This window comes from Zosterops lateralis, assembly GCF_965231275.1.
Source record: "Zosterops lateralis genome assembly, chromosome: 5".
Taxonomy (NCBI): Eukaryota; Metazoa; Chordata; class Aves; order Passeriformes; family Zosteropidae; genus Zosterops; species Zosterops lateralis.
The window spans coordinates 8,612,476-8,636,801 of NC_139766.1; the positions used below are offsets into that span (position 1 = coordinate 8,612,476).

Here is a 24,326-nt window from a genome sequence, read left to right on the forward strand (position 1 = left end):
ATTATCAGGCAATTTGGCTGTTTGGTCTCAGGCTGCTGGTACACCAACTCAACTGTTAGTGCAACGAACAACTTGGTTATTAAGAAGAGCATCAGTCCACTTCCTTAGAAAATCTAAATTTTTTATTATACATACTGTATTACACTGAAAATACGTACCCAAAGACAGAATATTTTGAATTTACATCTGTACAAAAAAAAAAAAGAAAAGAAAAAAAACAAAACCAAAAACAAACAAAACCCAATAGAAAACATACGGGCTATGCTATAGATGTGACATTTTACAAAATGACAGTTTTTTGTTAAAGGCACCAGATTCCCAGAGGGCTCTGGCTTAACATTTTTCAGTCTTTTTTTTTTTTTTTCCAGTCAGATCTTACTATGAAAATGTGATTCACTCTTAAACCGTGTGAGGTCAAAGTCTCAAGATTCTTTTATCTGAACAAGTGGTCTGCACTTTGACACAACTTAGCGAGAGAAGTGACCAATTCCACATGGAGATGTCAAACAACTACCAAAGGCTCCTCCCCACTGTATCCAGGATCCTATGGTATTGAACTGAAAGATTAAATGGCAAAGCCAGCACTGAAAATCAGGTTAACCCACAAAATACCAGCCCAACACTAGAGTGTTAACTGTACTAGGCCTAGACTGGTTTGTATGGAGATAACTACAAAGCATTAGAGTAGCAAAAGAATGAACAGAAAGATGGAATCTGTGATCAGAACTCTTGCTCAGCATCCTTCTTGGGCTCCCTTTCTTCATTACACTCATTTCACTCTTTCTGGTCCTCACAGCACACATGAAAGAAAATGGAGCCTTCAGAAACTTCACTATGGGACAAGTTGTTGAAGAATCCTGGGTAAGATGAATGTGCTCTTTCTCCCCTAGAAACAAAGTTTGGACAGGACAGGGAAAACAAGTCCCTTTCACTTCTTCCTTCTCCAGTATTTCATATTCAAATCAAAGAAGCTGATTCATATCATGCCTAGGCTTGCACAGACAGGGGCTTCTCTACAAGCAAGGGCAAGAGAGACTGGGACATCCGCCTTGATGAGGTGCAGTTCAAGCCCAAAGGTCTAAAGTTTAGGCTTGCTATTTCCTAAAACTTCATGCTTGGATAAAGGGATGAGGAAAGGACAAAAGCAAAGCTTTAAGAAAACTGAATTACTTCTCTGGTCACCTCAGTGCATCTGCAAGTCATTCTAGAGTAAAGAAATGCTTTTGTTTAACCTACAGCACACACTGAGCCTCACTGAACAGCTTCACATCCAAGTGACTGAGTATTCAAGACAAAAAACGTCAAGTTCCAAGGCCAGATTTTGTTCTGTATGTAACAATTCCAATATACTGGAATTTCAATATTTAAGTTTTGTTGCCCTTTCTGATTTGTCTGGCATTATTCCTACTTTCAGAACACATATTTGATTATTTCATTCGCTGAACCAAAGAAGTCCACATAGTTTTACTTCTTATACTGTACAATTTTAATAATGTTGCAGAATCTTCCCTTTCTTTAGGCATTTAAACACTTTCTAGATTCACAGACCAAGCTGAAGTAATGCTCTGGTGTTGAGGGTCATAGAGTGACTTCAAAAAATAATTTATTTTTGCAGTGTTAAACTGTCTCATCCTAATGAGTTAACGGAATTAAAGATATACTATAGCTCTACTTAGAATTTCCATTAATTGCCTATGACTGACTGTAGACAAACAGGCCTAGAGACCAACTGCATTATGCAGCAATTACAAACAGCAGCAGGGTTATAAGCTTCCTACATACTACTGCACTCAAATGACTCCACTGCATTCTAGAAGGGCTTCTTGAAGAGCAGAGGGACAGCTATCTCCACCCAAAGCACAGGTCTGAAATGCAGACTTCTATGGACCCATAAAATTTAGTGAGGGCCCACCATTAATCCCAAGCAAGTCAAAAGAGCCACCCCACAGCAGCTCCTGACCACAACTGACATGCACAGGTCTTGCATCAGCAGTTTACAGTGACAGTACATGCCCCTCAAGCCAGCCAATTTTCTAAATGCTCATTCTTAACAACTGTATCTGATAACTTGCAGCTCATCTAGCAAGCAGGAACAGTTAAGACAGAAGTATCACATATGTTTACAGAAAACTGGTCATCACAAGGAAACTTTAAAATCTGAATGCAGACAACAAAAGGAATGTCACTTTTCTTTAAACCTTTCTTCTAAAAGATGAATGCTTTCATATCCTATCATTAGCCCTCAGTGTGTAACACTCAAAAACCAAATAAGTTATAACCATAACACATTCTACTAAACTGCTAAAAACTAAAACTCACTACTCACCCTCACTTGTCAAGCTGTTTTCTAGCTGTTTAAAAAGAAAAGTTGGAATCAAAATTACAATCTACGTTGTTTCTGAGATGGGTAATTCTGGGGAGGACAGCCCCGATGTGACAGTTATATGTGAGTAACTTTCACACTAAAACATGCACAACACTCTGTAACAGCAGCAGTTACCATCAAATACTCTGCCCGTTACAGGAGCTAGAACATTCTGTATATTTGCATAAATAAAGTTAAGAAATCTACACTTTTGGTCACATCTTAAAACACTGTAGAATTTAACAGGGCATTTTTTAAAATATTTTTTATACTTGCCCTGTCCTGTTGGGTAGTTTCATTGAAAAACTAAGATTAAAATGCAATAAAAATTCCCCAATAAAAAAAAACTCTAATCAAACATCTAAATGTCTTCATTAGTATACAAGTGTACTATGGGATTTGGTCTGCTTTCTTTTCAGAAAAAAGGAACAAAAAAAAAAAAAAGCGCCTCATTTTGTCCATAAAGTTCTATTTCAACAGGAACCTCAGAGTCAGCCCAAGGTACCTCCTCAACACATCACCACTCTGCTACTCATCTTTGTATTCTTCCTTCTAAGCAGCATTCCCAACCAAGCACAGCTCCACACACAAGTACTGGCAGAAACCAGACACTGAATCCAAGACTCCTTCAAATGATGAAGCCAAGTTTCCCAAGAAGGAATCCTGACTTATGTACATAAATCCTTCCAGTAAATGCCAGTTTTGTTTGTACTATTAATGCCAGATTACACCAGTGGTATGAATGCTGTTATAAAGATAAAAATGTTCTTCTACTAGCAGGGGACAAGTTCAAGGCACATTTATATGCCAGTGTAATTATGGTCACATTAGCAATTATACTGATAAAACTAGACTGGTAATAACCACAGCTACAGTCATTCAAAACTCTTTGGGTCAGGGCTTGGCAATCAAACACTTTATGACTGCTCAACCAAACATGCATTAACAGCACCTCAAGACAACAAAACTACTTCTTTACTCAGATGTGTCTCAACCATTTCTAGGGCCATTTTAAAATTAAGCTCAAATTGGTTTTGAGATGTAGTTGTTTCCCTTCCTCCAGGTAAGTTATGCTATGCAAAGGGCTTGTTAGGCAAGAGCCCTGGATCAACTTCTACCCCAAGAACTCCTGTGGCAAGAAACTATCACTTCCAGGCAGTGACAAGCTACAGTTACTTTTATAATTTTGATGAGTTGCTTTTCTTCAGAAAGTTATGATACTCAGTTTCTGTCTATCTCAAATAATGCCAAATACAGATTAACTCATGCTGGGCATGTACACTGACAATACAGAGAGTTAACAACAAAGCTGCTGAATCTCATCCTATGACCCAAGCATAAATAAGCTAAACATACAGTGGGTACCTTTAGACACTGACATCTACCATCTGCAATAGTTATAGTGCAGCTGAAACACAAAATTATCAAGCACCGACCTGTGGCGCTTCAAACACCCATTCTTACGACAGAACTCATGTTGCCAAAGAAAATGTTTACAATAAAGATCTGTGCCCTCAGTTAACAGTAAACCGTGAATGACTGCAAGTAGTCTTCTCTTCTGGTACTTAGCAGTAAACTGCTTCCATCTGTGATCTCCTTTTTCAGCATTCTGAACTGCAGGAAAATGAAAACACACCAACAATGTCCCCCCTGTCAAGATCATCTTTCCCTCTCCCAAGATTAATAGTAATAATAAAAAAAAAAAAAAAAGCAAGTTTGACACCATCATCTTCTGTGTTTACTGAGCTCAGTTTGAAGAGCACAGCTTCTACTCTGGAGGGTAATAAGAAATGTACACATGAATGCCATTTTGTACAGTTGACATACTCTATGAGCTGGTTGACTCTAAGCTTGATTTGGTCCAGTCTGCTGCTGCTGCATCTCTTAGGAAACATTAGTTATAGGTTTGTACTTCTTGAATCTGGTCCATTCACCAGTAGCATAGTTCATTTCAAAGACTGTGTCAACCAACATAGTGGTGCTGCCAGTGCCATCTGCCTTTGGTAAATCTTCTGTATGTTCACTAAGTTTAATTTGGATGATGTCACCCTGCTCTTGGCAAGGATTCTCTGCAGAAACAAGGAGAGAAACATGTTATACATTCCAACAGGATATTAGACAAGATAGGAGGTTCTTATACTTAAACACCCCCTTCCCCCACCAAAAAACACGAACAACTCCCAAACCCAAAGATGAGCAAAGATTTTACTCCCTCCATACTCTTGAGACTGAGTTTTAAAAATAAGAAAACCAGACCCCAAAAGATGAAGCTCAAGGCTAAAGTAACTGGAAGAACAATAAAAGAGGGAGTAAAGCCTGCCAGTGTCATTTCTCTCTGCCTCAAGAGTCAATGGAGCTGGTAAATTTGAACAACCAGAGTTACTTTACTTGGGAGACATTTTGTAGTTAAATGCCTCAAGAATTTTTAGCTGTTAAGGAAGCCCAAAAAGCTTCAAGGAAACCACTTATCCCAGACTCAGTTCCATGCCAGTCGAAGTTTTAAATGTTACATTTCAAGGTACTGGAATGATGCTCAAGAATATCAGTTGGCAGTTAAATTATTTATCCAACCTTCAGAAGGTGCTGACATTATTACTGAAGGAATTTGTATTAATATGTACTTTACTATATATGTATATGTGAATCTGTATCACACACACTTCCAAAATAATATTTCATATTATTAATGTAATTATTTTATATTACATAATATACCTAGCGTTAGAAAAAGTTGTCCATGAAGATATTAAAGTACAGCCTCCTACTGCAATTTGAAGTAGCATTGAGTACTGAAAACACCATCATTAATGCATGATGCACCAAATTAAAGCCCAGGGATCACCACAGTAACTCTGCTCTGGCCATTCTCACTAATGTATTGCATTACTCCAAATGCATGAGCCACACTCAGGCTGCAGGACTCTGGTTGTAAGAGCCCCCAAATACCAAATTAGAAACCAGAGCTAGTGCAGATGATGGAGTTCATTTAAGGACTCTTAAGCCCCTTCTCATGTTACATCCGATAATCTTCTAGGTAAAACAGCTTTGGTCTATCAAGGCCAATACATAACAGATCCAGCTATGAGACAGCTTATCTCCCTGTGATTCACAGCACCAGTTGTCATCTAAAGCCTGAGATAACAGTCGCCAGTTTCTAAAGCAAGGAATTAGCAAAGAGGTTCTGTACTACCCAACTGGTACATCAACTGGCCACAAAAAAAATTTACATTCATTGTTCCTCTAAGCAGAGCAGTAGCACCTGAACACTTTGTTCACTGCTTACCAGCTGCCATTTCTCTTCAGTCCTAAGCCATGATTCTACAATGAGTCCAGTTATACTGTGGTCAGCAGCTGTTCTGACAGACCAGCTGACTTAGTGGAAATAGAGCCTAAAGACCCCCCTTCCAGGTAGCTAGAACTGTAATTCATAAAATGACGTAGAGTCCAGTACATACAGACAAAGCTCAAGTAATGCACTCTCATATGCACATTTAGAAATGCTGGGCTGTATTTCAGATCTGTGTATTCAGAAGCAAGTTATATTAGTATCAATACATGCCTCTGGATCCTGCCATGAATCCAAGTATAAGAGCCTTTTCTGGCCTTGTAACTTTGTTTGCAGTCTTGAACATTTCCTGTGCAGCATACATTTGCTCCCTCTGTAACAGACACGACAAACGTCAATTCAGTTGAGAAAAACTCTGCCAACAGGGACCACATTAATTCCCAGAGATGAGCATAAAAGAATAAGGTGAAAGTTTGTAGGACCTACAAAAATTAACAAAAAAGGCATCTTAACCTCAAGGCTTCCCCTCTGCAACACTTGAACCTAACACACACAGCAGTGACAATTGAACTCTGGACATTGAAAAAAATACACTCCACCTTCAAATAGTTACAGAAATATGTGAGAATCTTAATGTTTATATTATCAATTTTGTGTCTTTTATGACATTAGGGAAAAAAGAAAATAATCCAGTGCTTTCTGTACAATCAAACAAACCCAGGCTTGTAATAATTTCAGAGGATTTCTTTTCCTTTAATAAATGCAGTAGAGGTACTGAAAAGAAGAAGTCACCCAGCTTGCTATAAAGTTTGTATTTTGTAAGCCAGGCTTACAGATGTGCTTAGCAAAGTCTTCAGATCAGCAGCATCTTGAACCTCCAAGCATGCACATAATATACACCAAAGTAGCAGGACTAAGAAACTTCAAGATATATCCCCACTCTCAGGCTTTGAAAAATGTGTAACGGGGGGATGAGGTGGGTCAGAAATAAAATCTTTTACCTTGAAATAATTGATGTATTTTCTCCTACTACAGCAATTTCAGGACAATTTTAAGCAATTTATATTATGTGCAATTGGCTGGGCAATTTCTGCCAGAAATACACCTTTTGCCCAAAATTCTATATAATGAGCAACACATTATTTTACGTAACAACCAGCATTAAGTAATGACATCTTACTGCAACATTAACACTGCACAACTAAAAATGTTGTGAGCAACATCAAGATAGCAATGGTAAACCACAAAGTATTTTTGTAATCTTCAGTTATAAAAAACAGCCCGATTCAACCACTCTGTGATCCAAAGGCCAAGAAATGCCAACGTATAAATTCAATTCACATCAAAACCATCAGTCAAAAAGAACCTGGTTTTACTTACTGTGAGAGAGAGGTTTTTCTTCAGTGGTGGCTGTTGCTGAGTTTGGGGAGCCACTTGTGGTGCCTGTGCTGCAGGGGAGATGGCAGGAGGTGTGGTGGGTGTTAGGGGTGAGGTAGGTGTAGCTGCAGGGGGATTAGAGTTACTGTTGTACATGGGTGTTCTTTGTTTGAACTGTGCAGGGAGAGCTGTAGTAGCATTTGGAGCTGCAGGCTCTTCAGTCTGTCTGTTGGTCTGCAAGGCCTCTCGTGCAGAGCCAGCTGCAAAAACGAGTCAGGATAATTAAAAACATTATTATCCACAAATAGGGATTAGCATCACCAGTGGCCTTTAAAGAAAACTAAAATCTCTGATGATTCCATTTTAACACCACAATTGAATATGCCATCTAATATCCACATGAAAAAGTTAAAAGCTAATGCTCTTTCCACTTGATTATTTTTAGAAATAATTAGACAACAGAATAACTAGCTGTTCAATATGGATACACTATATTTAGCATCAAATCTGATGTTTAATCGATATCCAATTTATTAAATTGAAACAGCTATCCTTACATTTCAGTTTATATAGCTATAACAACTGTACTCTGATCCTACCAGGATTGTTGCTGTACTATTGCACAGAGCAGGTCCAAAAATATTTCATCAGTTTTTACCTAATGTTGTGGCAGCTTTCAAAGGAAGCACCATTAAGATACTGAAAACACAAATATACTTTAACAGATGCCACAAATCACTCGTTATTTAAACACTAACTGCTAGAAGTTAAAACCCCACAACTTTGACAAGGCTTAACTCTGTTCTTTCTCAAAGCTTATCCATTCACCTGCAATAAGGAAGTTATACTATTCCATCCAACTTGGCTGCAGTTCAAGGCAACTCATGAAATCACAGCAGCTCGACCATGCAAGTTACCATTTGTCCAGCCAGTGGTAATTACTCAGTGGACACTCGATCTAAGTTCTTTTGTAGCTCTTGGGCACAGGCACAGCCGCTCAAGCACCCCTCACAAACCTCATGAGATTTAAGCTGACCTGTTTACGCTGTGTTCACAGCAGACTAAAGGCAGATATCGATCACAGCTACACTGATGCCCTTCAGATCAGATTTTAGGAAATGAGACTTCTGTGGTTCTCCACCTTGGCACAGACATGGCAATGGTTTTAGCAATAGTGGTATTTTTCAGTAGATGTGGAACAATTGGGAGGATAAACATTTGCAACTATGAGTTACTCCTTATTCTTGTACAAGTTTCATTACTGGTTTTGTCTCTTGTCAGAATAACTGACTTTAATAAAGTAATGTCTTAATTATGCAACCTTAGATTATATGAAGCCAAATCTGTGAATCTTCTGTGTGCATCTTATATTAAGAAAATAGTTTTATGTTTCTGGTCCATAAGAAAAGCTAAATACTCCATACTCCTAAAGGAAAGAGTAGAGAATAGAGAATTTTAAACTAGGCTTTCCTGCTGTTGAACAGAATGCCAACACTCTGGAAAATACTACTGTAGCTGCTGACACACTGATGTGTTCTTGGCTGCATTCCTTCTGGAGATGCCAATTTTCTGCCAGAGAAAGATGTGCATAGACTTTCAGAGAGATTCTGAACTGTTTTGAGGCCAAATGAATTGACTGGGTTTTGCATATGCAGTTTTCTATAGTGCCCAAAATGCCACGGCTCACCAACAAAAGTAAAAATAATGCATTAAACTTAAATATTGGTTCTCTGTTAACAGACAGGTCTGGTAATGAATATCAGTCATGGACATCTGTTAGCACAAACTGATACATTCCTTTAAAGACTTCACACACAGCAGGAAAGGAAAAATAAAATCAAGTTGGTGAAATAAAAGCGTAGGAAGAAAGGACTTGTTTTTTACTATTGGCAATTTTCTAGAACTGAAAATAACAGCACTTCTCAAAATATGCAGGTCAGCTATTATCTTTGTTATACAAAGGTAGAACAAAAATAGATGGCTTAATTCCAAACTGTGTGAAAGGTAATATACACTTGCCTCTAGAAAAAAAACTGACTTCTTAAAGCAACATTTTTGTACATGCTAGCATGTGTGTGCATGGAATATATACTTCAGACTTAAACTGATTACTCTTTGGGGATTACAAAAGCTGGATTTTCTATTACTGTGTAAGAAAAAAAAAACAAACCAGGAAATTGTTTCACTTACTTGACTTACCTAGTAGTCACTCTTAAAAATTTAGAGCCAACAATTATGTTCTTTACTTAGGTTAAATGATATGTCTGGTTTCCCCAAACTCAAAGGCTGCAGTCTTGCATCAGATTTTATATTGCTAAGGTAGAGTTTCACTTAAGTTGAGGGACAGTAGGTTAGTAAATACAAGAGCAGCCAGACAGTAAAACTGTACAGAGTTGGAATTATCAGGTCCCAAGAGCAAAGAAGTGTCTGTTACCTGGCTGTGTTTCAGAGCTTGGGATATAGGAGGAAGACGGCACCACACTGGGGGTAGCAGGTAAATAACTCGTAGAAGGTAGTGCAGGCTCGTTGTTCAACGAGCCAAGTTTCTACAGAACAGAAAAGAAAGTATTAAAGCCACACTCCAAGTATCCATGGGCTGTTTCTGCATTTTAAGTACAACTTCAGCATTAGTTTTACTAAGATATTCCTTTTGGGAACTTAATTGCAGACTCCTCTGTTAGGACTCCTACCTGAGAACAACCTGTTCAACACTAACTTTCTACTTCAAACACTAGAAATTTGTGCAGATGGCACTCTGTGAAGAATTACACTCCAGGATTAAGTGACCTGCCAGAGGAAACATGCTCTTCACCATTAGCAAGCAGAACCATATTCATTCATGGGCATAGGGTATCACCCAGGAGAACACAAAGGCCTCTAGGATAGAGGAAGTAGAAGGCAGCAGTAACAGCACAGGCAAAAACATAATTTCCACTGAAACAGGCAATCAACACCAACATGAGTGATGCCATCTAGGATGATGAGGCTACAGAAAAAGCCTCATTTTGTACTTAATTATACATGACACTGCATACACAGCATAAAGACAGTAGCATGGTTGTTGATTTCACTGCCTGATCCAGCCTTGTGAACATAAGGGAGTGAGAAAGGAAAGAAGTTTGGCAGGGAATAAATCTAACAGACAGACCATTTAAGATAGACCTACTACATAAAATATGGATATTCTGTAAAATGTGGAACTTGCTAAAACGAAGATTCTCTTAGTGATCTGCAGAAAGAAAGCCAATGACCTTCACTCCTGACTCTGGCCTACCAAGATCTGCCTGTATGTTGGCCTTGGCTTGTCACACAAGCCCAACAGATGATTTCTCACTCAAATGTAAGGGAGGACATAACATTCTTGTAGAACCTACATCCTGACTGAGAAAACAAAGCTGCACCATGGCTTCTAATATGCTGTATCTGAAATAAGAGGAAAAAAGCCTACACATGACTTGTTCTCCCTCTCCTGACTGAATGACTTCTAGCAATAGGTTTGCTTTTTCTTTGGTGAAAATGGAATTTTGAAAAAACTATGTAAAAATTTTTACATAAAGAGACATGTTTCAACAACTAAGTAAAACACCATTTACATGTTTAAGTGGTTTAGAACAGCATGTGTCAAGACTATTTTTTTCACTGGTTGGCTGGTTTTTGTTTGATTGATTTTGCTTGGTTTTACCTGTGTAGATACAAGGCCAGCAGCATAATCCGGGGTAGCATTTTCTACTACTGTTTCTTCTTTGGCTTGTTTTTCCACAACTTCTGTATCTATTGCATAAAAACAGAAGTGAGTCCAAAACTTTTTTCAGAAATACTGAGTATACTTTTTAAACAAAGATATAAAAACACATCCCTCAAAGTATGCTAAAACATGTTTGAAGAGTTACATGCTGAAATAGATACAGTAATTTCCAAACAGTTTTATAATGAACCCAATAATGAACTGAACCACTGTGTACGGGACATAGTAACTGAGTTATCTGATACTAGAAAGCACGAAAGCCAAAACAACATTTTAATTGCCATTATGGTTTTGTTCTGAGGTGGTATTCCCTCTCTGTGACAAATACAAACAAGTTGCTTTGGGGCAAATACGCTGCACAGTGTATCTTCTTGATAGGGTTAAGCAGGGCACTCTCCCATCACTTGCCTTAAAAGCAGTGTATCAAGTATTATTCATTCACTAAGATCTCTCAGTCAAAATTTTGGAAAGTGCTATAAAGTTTTTCAACATTACTTTCACCTGATTTACATGGACATACAGCCAGTAGAAGTGAGCATATGAAAATAACTCAGAAAAATTCCAATACTGAAGCCACTCACACACCTATGGGCTGCCCAAGGCACAAATGATTAGCTCAATCCTTTCACATAATTGAGTTATATTACCTAGGCCAGGGCACTACGAGTAGGAGCTGAAACAAGTGAAAACCTTAAAACCTGTTTGGGTTGGTTGGTATCACATTCCCTCATTTTTTGAAGTTTAGCTCAGGCTAAGCTTTAGCAGATTAAGAACAAAATGGTACTACAAATCTCAATCCTATTTGCAGGTGTACTGACAGCCTTTGTAAGTAGAATGCTGTACCAACCTAATGTCTTTCTTCTTCTCTTTGCTTCACGACCAGCACCCACCATATCCAACTCAGAGATATCTAGAAGCTAAAAATAAAGGCCACAGAGAACTTAATAATCATTGTTAAATGTATGTAGTTTCTCTCTAAATATCATCCTCAAGATTTTTTTTCTTTTAATATATTGATTCAAAGAAGCACCAGCAAAACTTCACTTTAGGTGAGAGAAGTGAGTAAAAAAGCAAGGAGTGCACCTACCTTTACTCCTCTTTCTTTGCGCAAAGGTGTTCTTGAAGGAGGAATTGGAGTTCTGTTTCCAGAAGGACTAAAAACACTGGGTGCTGAAGTACTCCTGAAGGGAGCTTGTTTTGGTATCCCTTTGAGTGGTGCTTAGGGAAGAGCATAGAAAGCAACAACTGAAATGTGTTTAACTGGTTATGAAAAATTTAACGAGTTCTTCAGCTCTTCCCCTTAACGCACACACTACCTGCCCTTTAAATTGAAATGTTTATAATGTGGAATTGGCTATAACACTACATGTCCCTCAAAGGTCAGATTAGGTTTTACTCTTCAAAGGAGTAAGAGGCAATCTCTGACCAGTGCTTGCAACCCCATTCCACATGGGGTAATCAAACAGGTGCACTGCTAACAAAATCTATTTTTCCTATATACACAGATGCTTTCCTTATTTATAAAAAATAAACTCTGAACATGTAAAACAGCACAAGACATAAATCTTTTGAATCCAATTATTGCCAAAGTTGCTCTTTGATTTTCACAATCTAATTACTTGGTAAAACTATTTAACCAAAAATCTTAGCCAAGCCTCTAAGGGCTAAGGGCTCGTGATTTACTGCAAAGGTAAGTTACTGCCTCACACAGAGGTGTGAAATTCTAGAGCTGCTGTTTGCACAAGGATCCAGTCTGGGTCTATAGTGCAAACACAACACCTGCTCTCTCAATACTCAGTACCATTAGCTACACCTGTAAGCATCTGTTTCCTCCCAACTCTATGATGCTGCCCTTCTGCTTCACACTTAATGCTGCCATTAAACATAGCAATCTTTTAACTATTAAAAGATATGGGATACATATACATATCTATTAGGTCTTTTAGCTTCCTGAAAATCTCTTCATGTCCTTTAAGTTCAAGATAAACCGAGAACTTCAGTTTGAGCTTAGAGACTCTGTATCCCTCTAAATGTTGTACTGAAAATGTTTTAACCATAGGACAATGCTCTGACCCATGTGATTACCTTTCAGTACAGCAGGTCCCCAACTCCTGTTTCTAGAGGCCAACTGGCTCTAAAGGCCACATCTAAGAACTGGCTTTAGTAATTCAACGGCTACATAGAATGCCAAGAACTAACAGTCCTTTTCTATAATGGAACAATTTTTAGTTCAAATTATAACTAGACCTTTTGTATTTTCTTCATGAACATAAAGCTAAACTTTAGCCCTCAAAGCCACATCTTAAACAGCATGGACACAAAGTACATCATAGCTGGCAGCCACAACATAAAGAAACCACTCCAAGGTTCACGCCTCAGCATCACTGGTGGCCAGGAAAGTTATACCTGTGCAGTAACTTAAGAGTATGTAACTAATTTTAAACCCTCTTCTCAAACCTGATTTGAAAAATTCAAGCAGCTCAGAACTTCAGCAAACAGGTGAAATGCATTAATACAAAGCTGAAGGATCACTCCACAGGTTTCCAATGTGGAATTCACTGCTCAGCCTTGGCTGCAGGGAATGCACTGTCCCCTCTTCTTTCTCCAGACAGAATTATACAAATGTAAGATAGTTTCAGTCTACTTCACAGCATTTCAAAGAGCACAGCAGACTACTGTGTGATCTACTCTGCTCCCTTTTGGAGCAACATGGCTTAGTCAGGAGTTATTCCTGGAGTAATGCAAATTAAATTCCTATCAAAGCCTATAGGCATGATCTAGCTGCATACAGTTTAGAAGCATGGCAGATATACTTGCCATTTAAAAAACCCCACACACTGTTGTTCTTTCTGACAAGACATGTGAGAAATATTTCAGTATCAGGAGAGAGGGAGGCAGAAAGGGAGAAATCCTTTGCTTCCAAAAAAATTTAAAGCTTTTGTAAAAAGATGATAATTTTATTCTTCATCAAGGCTACTTTATCAGGTTTTCTTTCTGAGAACTGATGGAAGTGAGCCATACTTGTTGTATCTATCTTCTTGACCAGTCCCCTGCCTTTGGCATGGAAAGGCACTCCTGCAGTCTTCTTGAGCTGTTGTGCAGTTTCTGTTGCTAAAAGGAAAAATGGTTTTAGTTATTACAGAACCTGTGCTGAAAATATACAACACATTGCTTCTTACATAAAATGTTATTAACTAATGCATAAAGAGATAGGAACAGCAATCAAAGAAAGAAATATATTTTAATTAAAACCCAGGTCATTTATGTTTAGTAAGCACGGTACTAGGAGAAAATGAAAAATCAATATGACTGTGCAATGGACAAAGTGGCCTAAGCTAAAAGAAATTACCAGAATAGGCTCAATAGAAATTTAAATAATCTTTAAAAGTTATATGACACATTAGGAAAAGTTACAAATTTTGTATTTAACCAGACCAACTCAAGTTACATGCAAGAAAGCAGCAAGCTGCTGCAACAGAAGAGCAGCTACAGTAAACTATTTTAAGATCACTTAGTTCAACCAGCTACCAATACATACACATACACATATGCTGCCTTTTGTTAAGAGAAAAATCATCTTGGCTTTTACACCCTATACAGCCATACTTTCACTGAGTGAAAGAAAGCATTATTTAGCAGCTCTTCCTCCCTGCTCCAAAAGCACATAGCAAAATGAAACTGTTCTCATTTACTTCTGTTTCAGGAGTTTTAACCAAAGCTGTCCCTCAGAAGTCTTCCCAACTGACTGTTACAAGCACTCAGCAGAGGACCACTCTGTGCTTTAAAAAGCAACAGCTCTTTGTATGCCTTGAAATCTGAACAGCATTTAAATCAAGATTAGCATTTTAATGCAATCCTGGCTGGAATGACTTGCACCTGCTCTTCCACATATCAGTCCATCCTCATCCAGGAAAGCTCTTGTAACAGAAAATTATAACATGTATCACCATTCTGGAGAATAAGACTGAATATACTGAATATAAATCTTCCTTTCACTATTTAATTTGTACACAATCTTAATACTACTTACATTTCTGCAAGAGTTCAGCTCTGAGAGTGGCACTTTTAGGTTTCCTTTTCAGCTGGAAATGTTTCACTGGGGGAGTAAGTGGCCCAGCTAGTGTTGTCAAGGCATTTTTGTTTAAGTATTGGCATTCCAACGGCAACATAGCTGAAGTTTCACATTCACTTACTGCATAAAGAGTTAACACAGTACACAGGGGTATTAGCACCTCTTTGACAGCTAATGACAAAACATTTTACAACTGGACTGTACAGGTGGTTTTAAATTTTAGATTAGTTGTATAAATACCAAGAGTAATTTAGTTCCAATTATTACACAATATATAACCAGTTATTAGTATGTTTGTTTTTCCCATTAGGTTCATAAAAACTTCCATTTTAATTATACCTAGTCAAATCATAGGTATCTTAAATACGCTACTATTGTCAGAAAAAGATAAAAATTTTTGAATTCTCAGATTCCTTAAAAATTACACATGAAAACCAACCTACTGAATGAAAATCCAAATCACAAGTGTGGACAGACAAACGATCGTTTGCTTATAGAAAGAAAACAAAGTGTTTCCACCTCCAAGTCATGTAATTATTGTTCTGCTGCAATCTCCAGCCCGAGATCATGTCTGTCCATGGATGCTCGAGGGCTTTTTCTAGACAATGTGCTAAAATAAACCCACTGAAGTAGAAGTAGTTTTGCATCACCATTTACTGCTTGAAGCAGCAACTGTGCAAGTGCCTGACTCTGTATTTTCAGCTGCTGGGCAATGGGCGGCTACTTGGCCATCAGCAGGACAACTGTCCCTGAGATCAGCGTCCCTCCAGCCCCACCACCTGCTGTCCAGACACTCCCAGCAGGGCCAGTCCCTGTGCTGTCCAGACACTCGAGCGGGGACAGTCCCTGTGCTGTCCAGACACTCCCAGCAGGGACAGTCCCTGTGCTGTCCAGACACTCCCAGCAGGGACAGCCCCTGCCCAGGACACTGGTGGTGCCTCCACACAGGGTAGAGACTTGCTCTAGTCTTGGGTACCACACGTGGGAGACAGAGAAACATGGAAAAAGCCTCCACTGACTAAGCTGCAGCACAGCCTGTCTGTGATACCAATGAATCCACACAAACTTTTGTGCTGCCCTTCACACTCCGGGCAATCACTGACATTAAATTCTGACGATATGTGAAAAGATAATTTAAGAAGCTACCATTCCCCCAATACCACAGTTCCCAGTCTAGTAGCATTCCAGGTCATGAACTGTGGTAGTTCAGAGACAAGACAGTGCTTGTTCTTGTACCTCTACTGTTAAGAGAGCAAGGCTGCCTGTGAAATGACAGGTTATTTCTTAAAAAAGGCACCACATTCCTGCAATTTTCACCAACAGAAAAGACTTACCTTTCTCTCTAAGCTCTCCTAAAATATCTTGAACATTGGGATTCTGTTCTTCAAGATCAAGGTTAAGGGAGCCAGTATCTGGAAAGGATTTTAAAATATCAGCTACCATTAAGACCCAGGGGTCTGAATCCAAGGTAGCGAGCTGGATAATTTCAGTCAGTGCCCCTTTCATCTAACAAAAAAAGAAAAAGAAAATCAACCAATTGGAAACAGTTTTAAACAGGTTATAGTTGGATTAATTTTAACAAAATACACAAACATGCACAATGTTTTACTACGGGGGGAGGGAAGAGGGAAACTGTTTCCACACAGTTGTACATTAACTCTAGAACCAGGCAAAGAATGACCCAAGGAAAGTTTTTATACTGCTTTCAGCCAAACTAAACAAAGATTGTTTTGAGCTTTTGACAGCTCAAAGCTTTGTTTAGCACTGGGCATTTTTACTAAAAGCAGCAGCCAAATTTTTACATGACTGACTCCTTCTGTTTTACACTCATACTCCCCGTGGACCCACACCTTCTATTCAGTGATAGGAATATGCAAATAGAATACAAGTTATTTAGAACAGGCATCTAAATGAAGATGTGCCCCTTGCCAGCCCACAGTATAATTATGTAGACAGATTATGTCTGTATCATAATTGCCTTCAAAATACGACTTAAACTTAGGCCAAAATAACCTAATCAATACTGTACTGTTTGACAAAAATTATGTACTATAGAAGTAAACACAGCACTCTAATGTGCCACAAATAACAAGATTTTTTAATCTACTCAAAGTTTCTATAGTCAGAAAAAAGTTATTTTTCTATTTTTAAAAATGGAAAATAACACATAAAATAAATTTTAAGTTTCATTGTAACAGGTTTTTTTTATTACTGACCGACATATATGTTGACACTATGACATGAAAATCAAGGTGACTACAGTCACAGGTTTACTTCATTCTCAAATAAGTATAAACCCCCAAAGACTGAGCACTATTTTTTTTTCTTATGAAAAGTAAATTTTCATGTAAGCATGACAGCACCAGCTTCAGAGAACAAGATGTTTGAGATATTCCGTGTCTAACAAGCCACAAAACACAACAGTAAAATTACACAAAGTAGTTTTCCAATACTATATCTGCATTGCATTGACCCTGAAGAATATACAAGCAAGTATAAGGAAATACATGAATTTTGATTTTTCACCACCCATTGTGGCACATATAGCTTAATTACAGTCATCATGTTTCTGAACACAGTAAGACAAGCAAGAAACTCATCTTCACCTTTATGCTGTATTTCTTTCTCTTTATTTAATGCACTCTTACATGAAAAGGTTTAATAAAATAAGCTTACTCTATGTATAAAACTCTAAATACAAGAAATAAAAGTTAAATTTCTGCTTCCCATTTCTCTCCCGCACACTTTTAAAGCTCAGAGGCAAACAAACATTGACATTTCTCAAGTCCTTTCATCCACACAATGTTATTGCCCTCTCACTTTGGGTTTACAAGTCCACTACAGAGCCAGTTTGTCCTTCACCCCCTGCATGTTTGAGGGCTCACATATCATGTGCTTGTGAAACAAACTGCATCAGTCCATCCGACCCAAAATGAGCATCTCTGTGGTTTTAAGCTCAACCAGCTCCTTGGAGCGACTGGCTGCAGTCACACAAACACCAGAACCACAAAGAGGGGAGCAGAAGGAGACACTACATGGGCCAGTTCCCATCTTCATTCAGCAGGGCCATTGATTTGCTTTGGATCAAACTGAGCACACAACCAGCACCACACACTGTTCAATGTGCTGTCAAATTTAACCAACGCTTATCCAGGGGGAAGAATCAATTTCTGAGGTTCTAGTCTTTGCTGTTCTCCATTGCTCATTTCTTCCTCAGTAAACATAACCCCACCAGAACCTCCACACACTTGTCCATCTCTCTATTCTAACCCTAAACTCCTTAACAAAAGTCACTTTCACAGTGGATGGGGATGACTGTGAACACTATCAAAGCAAAGCCTTTTGCTCTCTCACCTATCCTAAAGGAATCAAGGCACTGATTTACACAAAACACCTGGAAACCTAAAGCACCCCAGAAGAGCTGATGAATTCATAGCTTTTACAAGCTTTTCTGTGGATACCAATAACACAGGTACTGTACAGAATGTCATTTTCTTCACCAAAGCAAAGTCAGGCAATAGCTAGAGGAAAAAAATGTGTCTTGCATCACCATAATTTACCTTTCATATCTACTTCACAAAACTCCTATACCAAAATTTCAGAGCTACATGCCTCTACTACGAGCAACCTGCCTATAGAGCTCTGGTCTGAGCATGCTGCATCCCCTTCCACTCTCAGGGCTAAAGTTCAGGCAGCCTCTTCATGCCAAAACCCCCTGCTTTACAAGCTTTTGGTTCCTTCAAGAAAGGAGCCCAGAAACAATTTGTTTGCCTAGCACTGGGCAAATAACATTATCACAAGGCCTCGTGACAGAAGGAACATGGTGGGAGAAAGTCACTACCACACACAGGGAAGCAAAGCACACTAACAAGTACTGTGAGCTAACCAGAGACTTTGCCTGAATATTGCTTTGCATTTACTTGGATTCAAGTTTTGACTCGGGTTTGTCTTTAAACGGCCATTTAAATACATGTTCCTGCTTCACTGGCAGCTGGAAAGAAACATTTCATTTATGGTTTGAGAATGCATGAAATGCAACTCAACAAGGAATCCTACATGCCGTTTTCCTGTTACTTTACAGGGCACAGTAATTGCAAATTCTTAATTGTCTATGATTGCAACACTGGGTCCGTAAGGCTCCCATCAGCATCTTGTTCAGCATGAATGTCAGTATCTGATATAACATGTTCCAGTGTCTTTCTCATTTAAAATTTAAGGATCTAAAGTATTTTTCTCAGCCTGCTAGCACACAAGGAAAAGCACAGGCCATGACTAGAAACATCTAGCGAGTAGTATCAGGCAGGATGGGAAATGTCTGGGAACAGAGACAAAAGCAGATTAATAATGGCTGTGCAGGAAGGACAAACAGGACTGTGGGAAGGTATAAAAAAGGAAATGTTACTAGTAACATACAACATGGCAGCTCCAAGATGACTGCTTGCAAAGAATTCACATTTATTTACTTTATATTCTGCCTAAACTAATGTGCATGACAATACTTTTAGACAACTGCATCAACAGTTGGCTAATAAAGCAAATGAACCTTTAATCCTTCTGAGGCTATAGAAAAGATGGTATTTTAACAGGTAGCTGCATTATCATTATAGAGCATTTTCATCAAACTAAAAGCATTAGATTGAAAACACAGTATTAATATTTACACAATAGAAACCCAGGATGGGTCAATACCACTATTGTATGTGGTTTGGATTTTAATCATGAAAAAGAGCTGAAGTGGCCAAGAGAAATATTGGATTAAAATATACCGTTTTTCACCACAGAATAATTATGAACTTTAAGTGCAGGCCAGAGAGGTGCGCAGCAGCCCGTGTGTTCTCAATACAGAGGGAAAGGAAAGTGTCATGCCCCTCTTACTCCTCTACACCCACACTCCACAATTCCCACTTCCCTGCAGAGATGGCTCCTGGTGCACATTAGCCAGTACAAAGAAACAGTTTTGATTTCCACTGTAATAAACAGGCAGGTCCCTGCTGGGATAGGGATCTTCCTCTCAAAATAATTCAGAGAGCACAGAAGTACAGCCCTTGTTCCAGACTTGGTTGTAACATCAGTCTGACCCTGAACAAATAAATTAAACACTGGCATAAAAAGAAAGCTTGCAGTTGCCATTGTGAATCAGGTCAACAAGAATATAATATGCAAAATAAACAGAAGTAACAGTTCTGCCTAATTCACAACTGAAACTCTGGTCAGCACTACACTGAGCTTTAGGCACCATTTCAAATGAGTGCATTATCTAGAAAAAAAATTATCAGATGAAAAGTCATAAGATTCAAGAGTTTGCAAGTTCTGCCCAGAGAACAACAGTGAGAAAGGAATTTTTGATAACTGCCTACAAAACAAAACTTAAAATGAAAATGAGAGCCAATTATTCTTATTAGTCAGCAGGAACAAACATGCAGTAATGAGGTTCACAGCATGATAAAAAATTAGGTTTATTACCTGTCCCACGAGAGTATTATGAGGATCACTCATATCTATATAGTATTTGGAGTGTTGAATGAAAACATTATGGAAATTGAAAGATATTACATATAAGGATAAAACCACTTAAGTGAAGGACTGAGCTTTCAAGAGAGCTCACTGAAGATTCACTTGTCTAGACTGAAGCTTTCACAGAGATTTAGAAAGGACCAGGAGCAATTAAATCCCTTCTAAACCAAATACCACCAGTTTCCTTGATCCCCACGTTGCTTTTTACTCAAATGTCTGCTCTCAAGTGGTTTCTGTGTTATTCTAAGCTTTCATGAAAATGCTACTCTACAGAAAAACAGAAAAATAATATTTTGAAAAGAAAATAACTCAGTTGAATCTGTTATCTAGAGAGGGGAACATCTTTTAACATGTAGCATATCCTGTAGCTGCTGTCGAGACTCCCAAAGCTTTACAAAGCTGATGCAATACATTTTCCAATACAATTAAGCTCCCAAATGCCACAGCTCGGGGCTTCTCGCACATGATCGATACAGACTGGGCCCACGGCACGGCAAGGACAGATGACTTTGCACAGACAATAATTAAATACTCTCAGAGCTCAGTTTAATCATTTTCAGGCGTGGGGATGATTTCCAAGTGACAAATTCATTTGCAGGCAGCTACAGCTACCCTGTCTGGGTAGGAAGGCACTGCTTCCAGCACACACACAGGCAAAGGCTGCTGCAGAGATGAGCATGGCACAGCCGTTCTGGACACAGACATATTTATCTGTTTTCTGGATATTGTGGGCAAGGTACTCTATGGCAATTAAAACAGCAAAATTCTTGATAGCAAGTTAGTGGACAAATCTGCACAAAGAAAAGTATCTTAGCAAACTAACCACAAATTATGAGCATCTGATAAGACAACAGTCTTTTTTGTCAGCAGTTTGGTTACATCAGCTATTTTTACCATCTATAGAAGGAAGCCTGTAATAATAATAGTAGGCCTACCAGCAATGTTAAGGGTTTCTGCCTCAGGAGTTTTTCTATTTTTAACCCTTTTTTTTTTTTTTTTTTTTTTTAAGGCCCTTCTTCCAGTTTAAGGAAAAAAAAGAACCACATGTTCTTGAAATAATTAAAAAGGGTAGATCAAGCATCATCAGTTTACAATGAAAGATTAAACTTATGATTGAATTCATGAACTCTACTAAACTGAAAAATCCCACAATATTTTGTTACAGCAGCAACAAGAGCTTTACATCTGGAACACAACTGATCATTTTAAGTGCACAGTAAAAGGCACACTGACTGCCTGACTGGCTTTTCTCTACATACACTTTATCTCCACGGCTAACACAAGCACAGATCCAGGAAAGCTGCTGGCTGCCATCTTCCCCGGGTTTAGTTTAAAACATTCAGTCAACTCTTGAAGTATTTCAACAAATTATTTCAGTTTGCTTGAATGCTGCTCCTTCAAAGAATTGCCATGAGTGCTATTTATGAAGGTCCCTTAAGCTTTTTGAGCCTCTTTTCAATCTAAAAACATCACTGATTTTTCTAATCACTGCAATAATAATTTCTTCCAGGCTACTTGGATTTTCACACTAAGTTCACAAGAATTTTGCAAACTCACAAGTTCACACGAGCTCCCATCTCCCTTTCTGGCCTTGATTATTTTGTTTGTCCAGAACACGACCCCATTTATCACACACAAGGATGACAGCTTGTTCACTGGACAGGCACTAAACATGAATATCATGTTTTAAAAACTAGCATTAAACATGCTGAACAAGATGATTTATTTTTTTTAAAGTGACACCAATGTAACAATGAAGAATCATACAGATGCAGGTGGCAAGACAAACACTGGCATACACTAAGTTATTGCTTAAAGGTGATGCTTGCCCCTTTTCAGCCTAGAAGTGTACAAAAGCTGAGCAGACAACAATCCAAGTTAAATACCACACCCTACCTGGTATATGTGTATATTAAGCTTAAGAAGCAGCTGTGTCTTAGCCAAGAAAGAGAGTGGTGAAAGCACAGCTGAGGATATCTACACAGGAAGGTAAAAACTAACTACACACCACTTCCATGATTGTTACCAGGAAATAATACTTTACATGATGGAAGGAGGAGAGGAATTCCTCCAGTCTGGCTGAAGAAACTTAAGATTCTCAGACATTCTCCAGCTATTGCCCCAAATATCAATAGCTGCCTACAGGTAAGAATAGGCCAGGTGCAGATGAGGTGTGATCCAGGGCTAAGTGAAGAAGTCTGCAGAGGCAGCTCAGACTCGAGCCAACCACTTTATTAGCTGGGCTAGAACGACAGAGGAAAGCACCAGCTGTTCCCACAAAGGTAAAGAGAGACAAACAAAAAGCATGGCAATTTCCCCCAATCTAGACCTGACTGCAGGAGGGTAGGGAAAAGCTCTTCCCAGTGCAGACCCCAGATCTTCCACTCCCAAAGTTTCAGCACTTGCTGCTGTCCTTCCTAAAGCCGAGATGCTCGACTTGTGACACCTACACAGCTGCCAGTACTGAGGAGGGAGTGGAGGAAGCTGAACACACACACGGCTGCTCCTAAACGATCCCGCCTCTATCCCAGCCCTCGCACAACCACTGCTTCAGAAAAACCCTCTTCCCTAAAAGGTACCCACAACACAGCCCTACAAAGAGTCCCTGTGGGCCACACAATGGGTTTCATGTCCAAACTGCTTTCAAAAGGCTGGTGCCAACCAGGGAATCCCCGAAGAGCAGGAAGAGGAGGAGCAGCAGCAAAGCTCCCGCTCCACTCGCTCCCTTATCACAGGGAATCTCGGCGCTTTTCCTCACACCAAGGACCAAGTCGGGAGACCTTCTTCACTTATTCCTGCCCGTTCAAGGAAGGCTGCGAGGGAGAGGCGGGGATGGCGGTGGGAACCAGCCCGACCACACGCCGCTGCCCTGAGGGGCTGAGGCCGCTCGGCTTCGCCCCGCGGGCAGCCCGGGGTCCCCCCTCCCCGCAGCCTCCGTCTGGACACAAAAAAAAGGGCGGGCGGGGGAGGTGGTGCTGGCACTGCCCCCCCTTCTCCCCTCACGCCATCTCCGACCTCTCCCCCTCACACACACACACACGGGCCCCGCTTCGCTGCGACTCCCCCCCGGCTCTCACCTCATCCACCGCCCGGCGGGGCAGGTGCAGCATCCCCAGGAGTAGCTTAAGCTTGACGGCCGAAGAAAGGCCGTGGAAACAGAGGCGGATGTTGTCGATGACCGAGGCCGTGAGCAGCGAGGCGATGCTCGGCGGCGCCCACAGCTCGTCCGTGGAGCCCAGTTTGTTGTGCAGCCACAGGCCGGTGTCGCTCTCCCGCATCGACGCCATCTTGGGAGCGGGGCGAAAAAAGAGGGGATTCTCGACGGGCATTTTATGAAGGCACCTAAAGGGAGGAAGGGAGGGGGTGAGGACCCCTGCGGGTCGCCGTCTTGTTCGCAAGCCAAAATGGCGGCGCCCAATGAGGTTGCGCTTGCGGAGGCTCTGCCGTAACCTAAAATGGCGGCGCCCAGGAGGCGAAATGCAATAAGGCGCTTCTCATCGCTCGGCCAAATGCAAAATGGCGCCCGCCACAGCTTCTCGTCCGTATTGCAAGATGGCGCCGCCTAATTGTGGAGAAGTTCCTCTGTCAGTCCCAAGTCATTGTCCCTCACAGTCCGCCCTGACTCCTCCTGGGCAGAAATGGGAGGAGAACCCCGAGCGAGCCGCCGAGCCGAACGGGGGGGGCTCGGCGGGGTTGGGAGGCAGGGCTTCCTGCCCGAGGTGGGTTGTCCCCCGCGCCGCCCGGCGCAGCGCTTCCCAGAGCACCACGTCTGCGTCCCTCACAGCCCCCCAGCCCCCAGGGCGGGCCCTCCGCTGCTTCCGCGCCTCTCCCGCCTGTCCGCGGCCGGCTTGTGCTCCCACCCAGCGCCGCTGCCCGGCGCTAATGCCCCCTTAAAATGCTTTAAGCCGGGGCCGCGGCTCGCCCTGTCCGCCCAGAGCAGCTCGGGCGAGGCGGGGAACACCGGCCG

The 24,326-nt window shown here is 40.3% G+C and overlaps 1 protein-coding gene across 1 annotated transcript; it reads right to left on the reverse strand.

Annotated features, from left to right (window-relative positions):
- Positions 1–104: 104 nt before the first annotated feature.
- NELFA (negative elongation factor complex member A) lies at positions 105–24,046 on the reverse strand. Its single transcript, XM_083861722.1, has 11 exons — positions 23,437–24,046; positions 16,180–16,351; positions 14,804–14,965; positions 13,795–13,884; positions 11,861–11,991; positions 11,621–11,690; positions 10,711–10,799; positions 9,463–9,574; positions 7,032–7,288; positions 5,925–6,024; positions 105–4,434 (listed from the first exon to the last, which is right to left on the reverse strand). Exons 1-11 carry the CDS (start codon positions 23,686–23,688, stop codon positions 4,250–4,252), a joined length of 1,620 nt encoding a protein of 539 aa, XP_083717848.1. The 5' UTR covers positions 23,689–24,046; the 3' UTR covers positions 105–4,249.
- Positions 24,047–24,326: the final 280 nt, after the last annotated feature.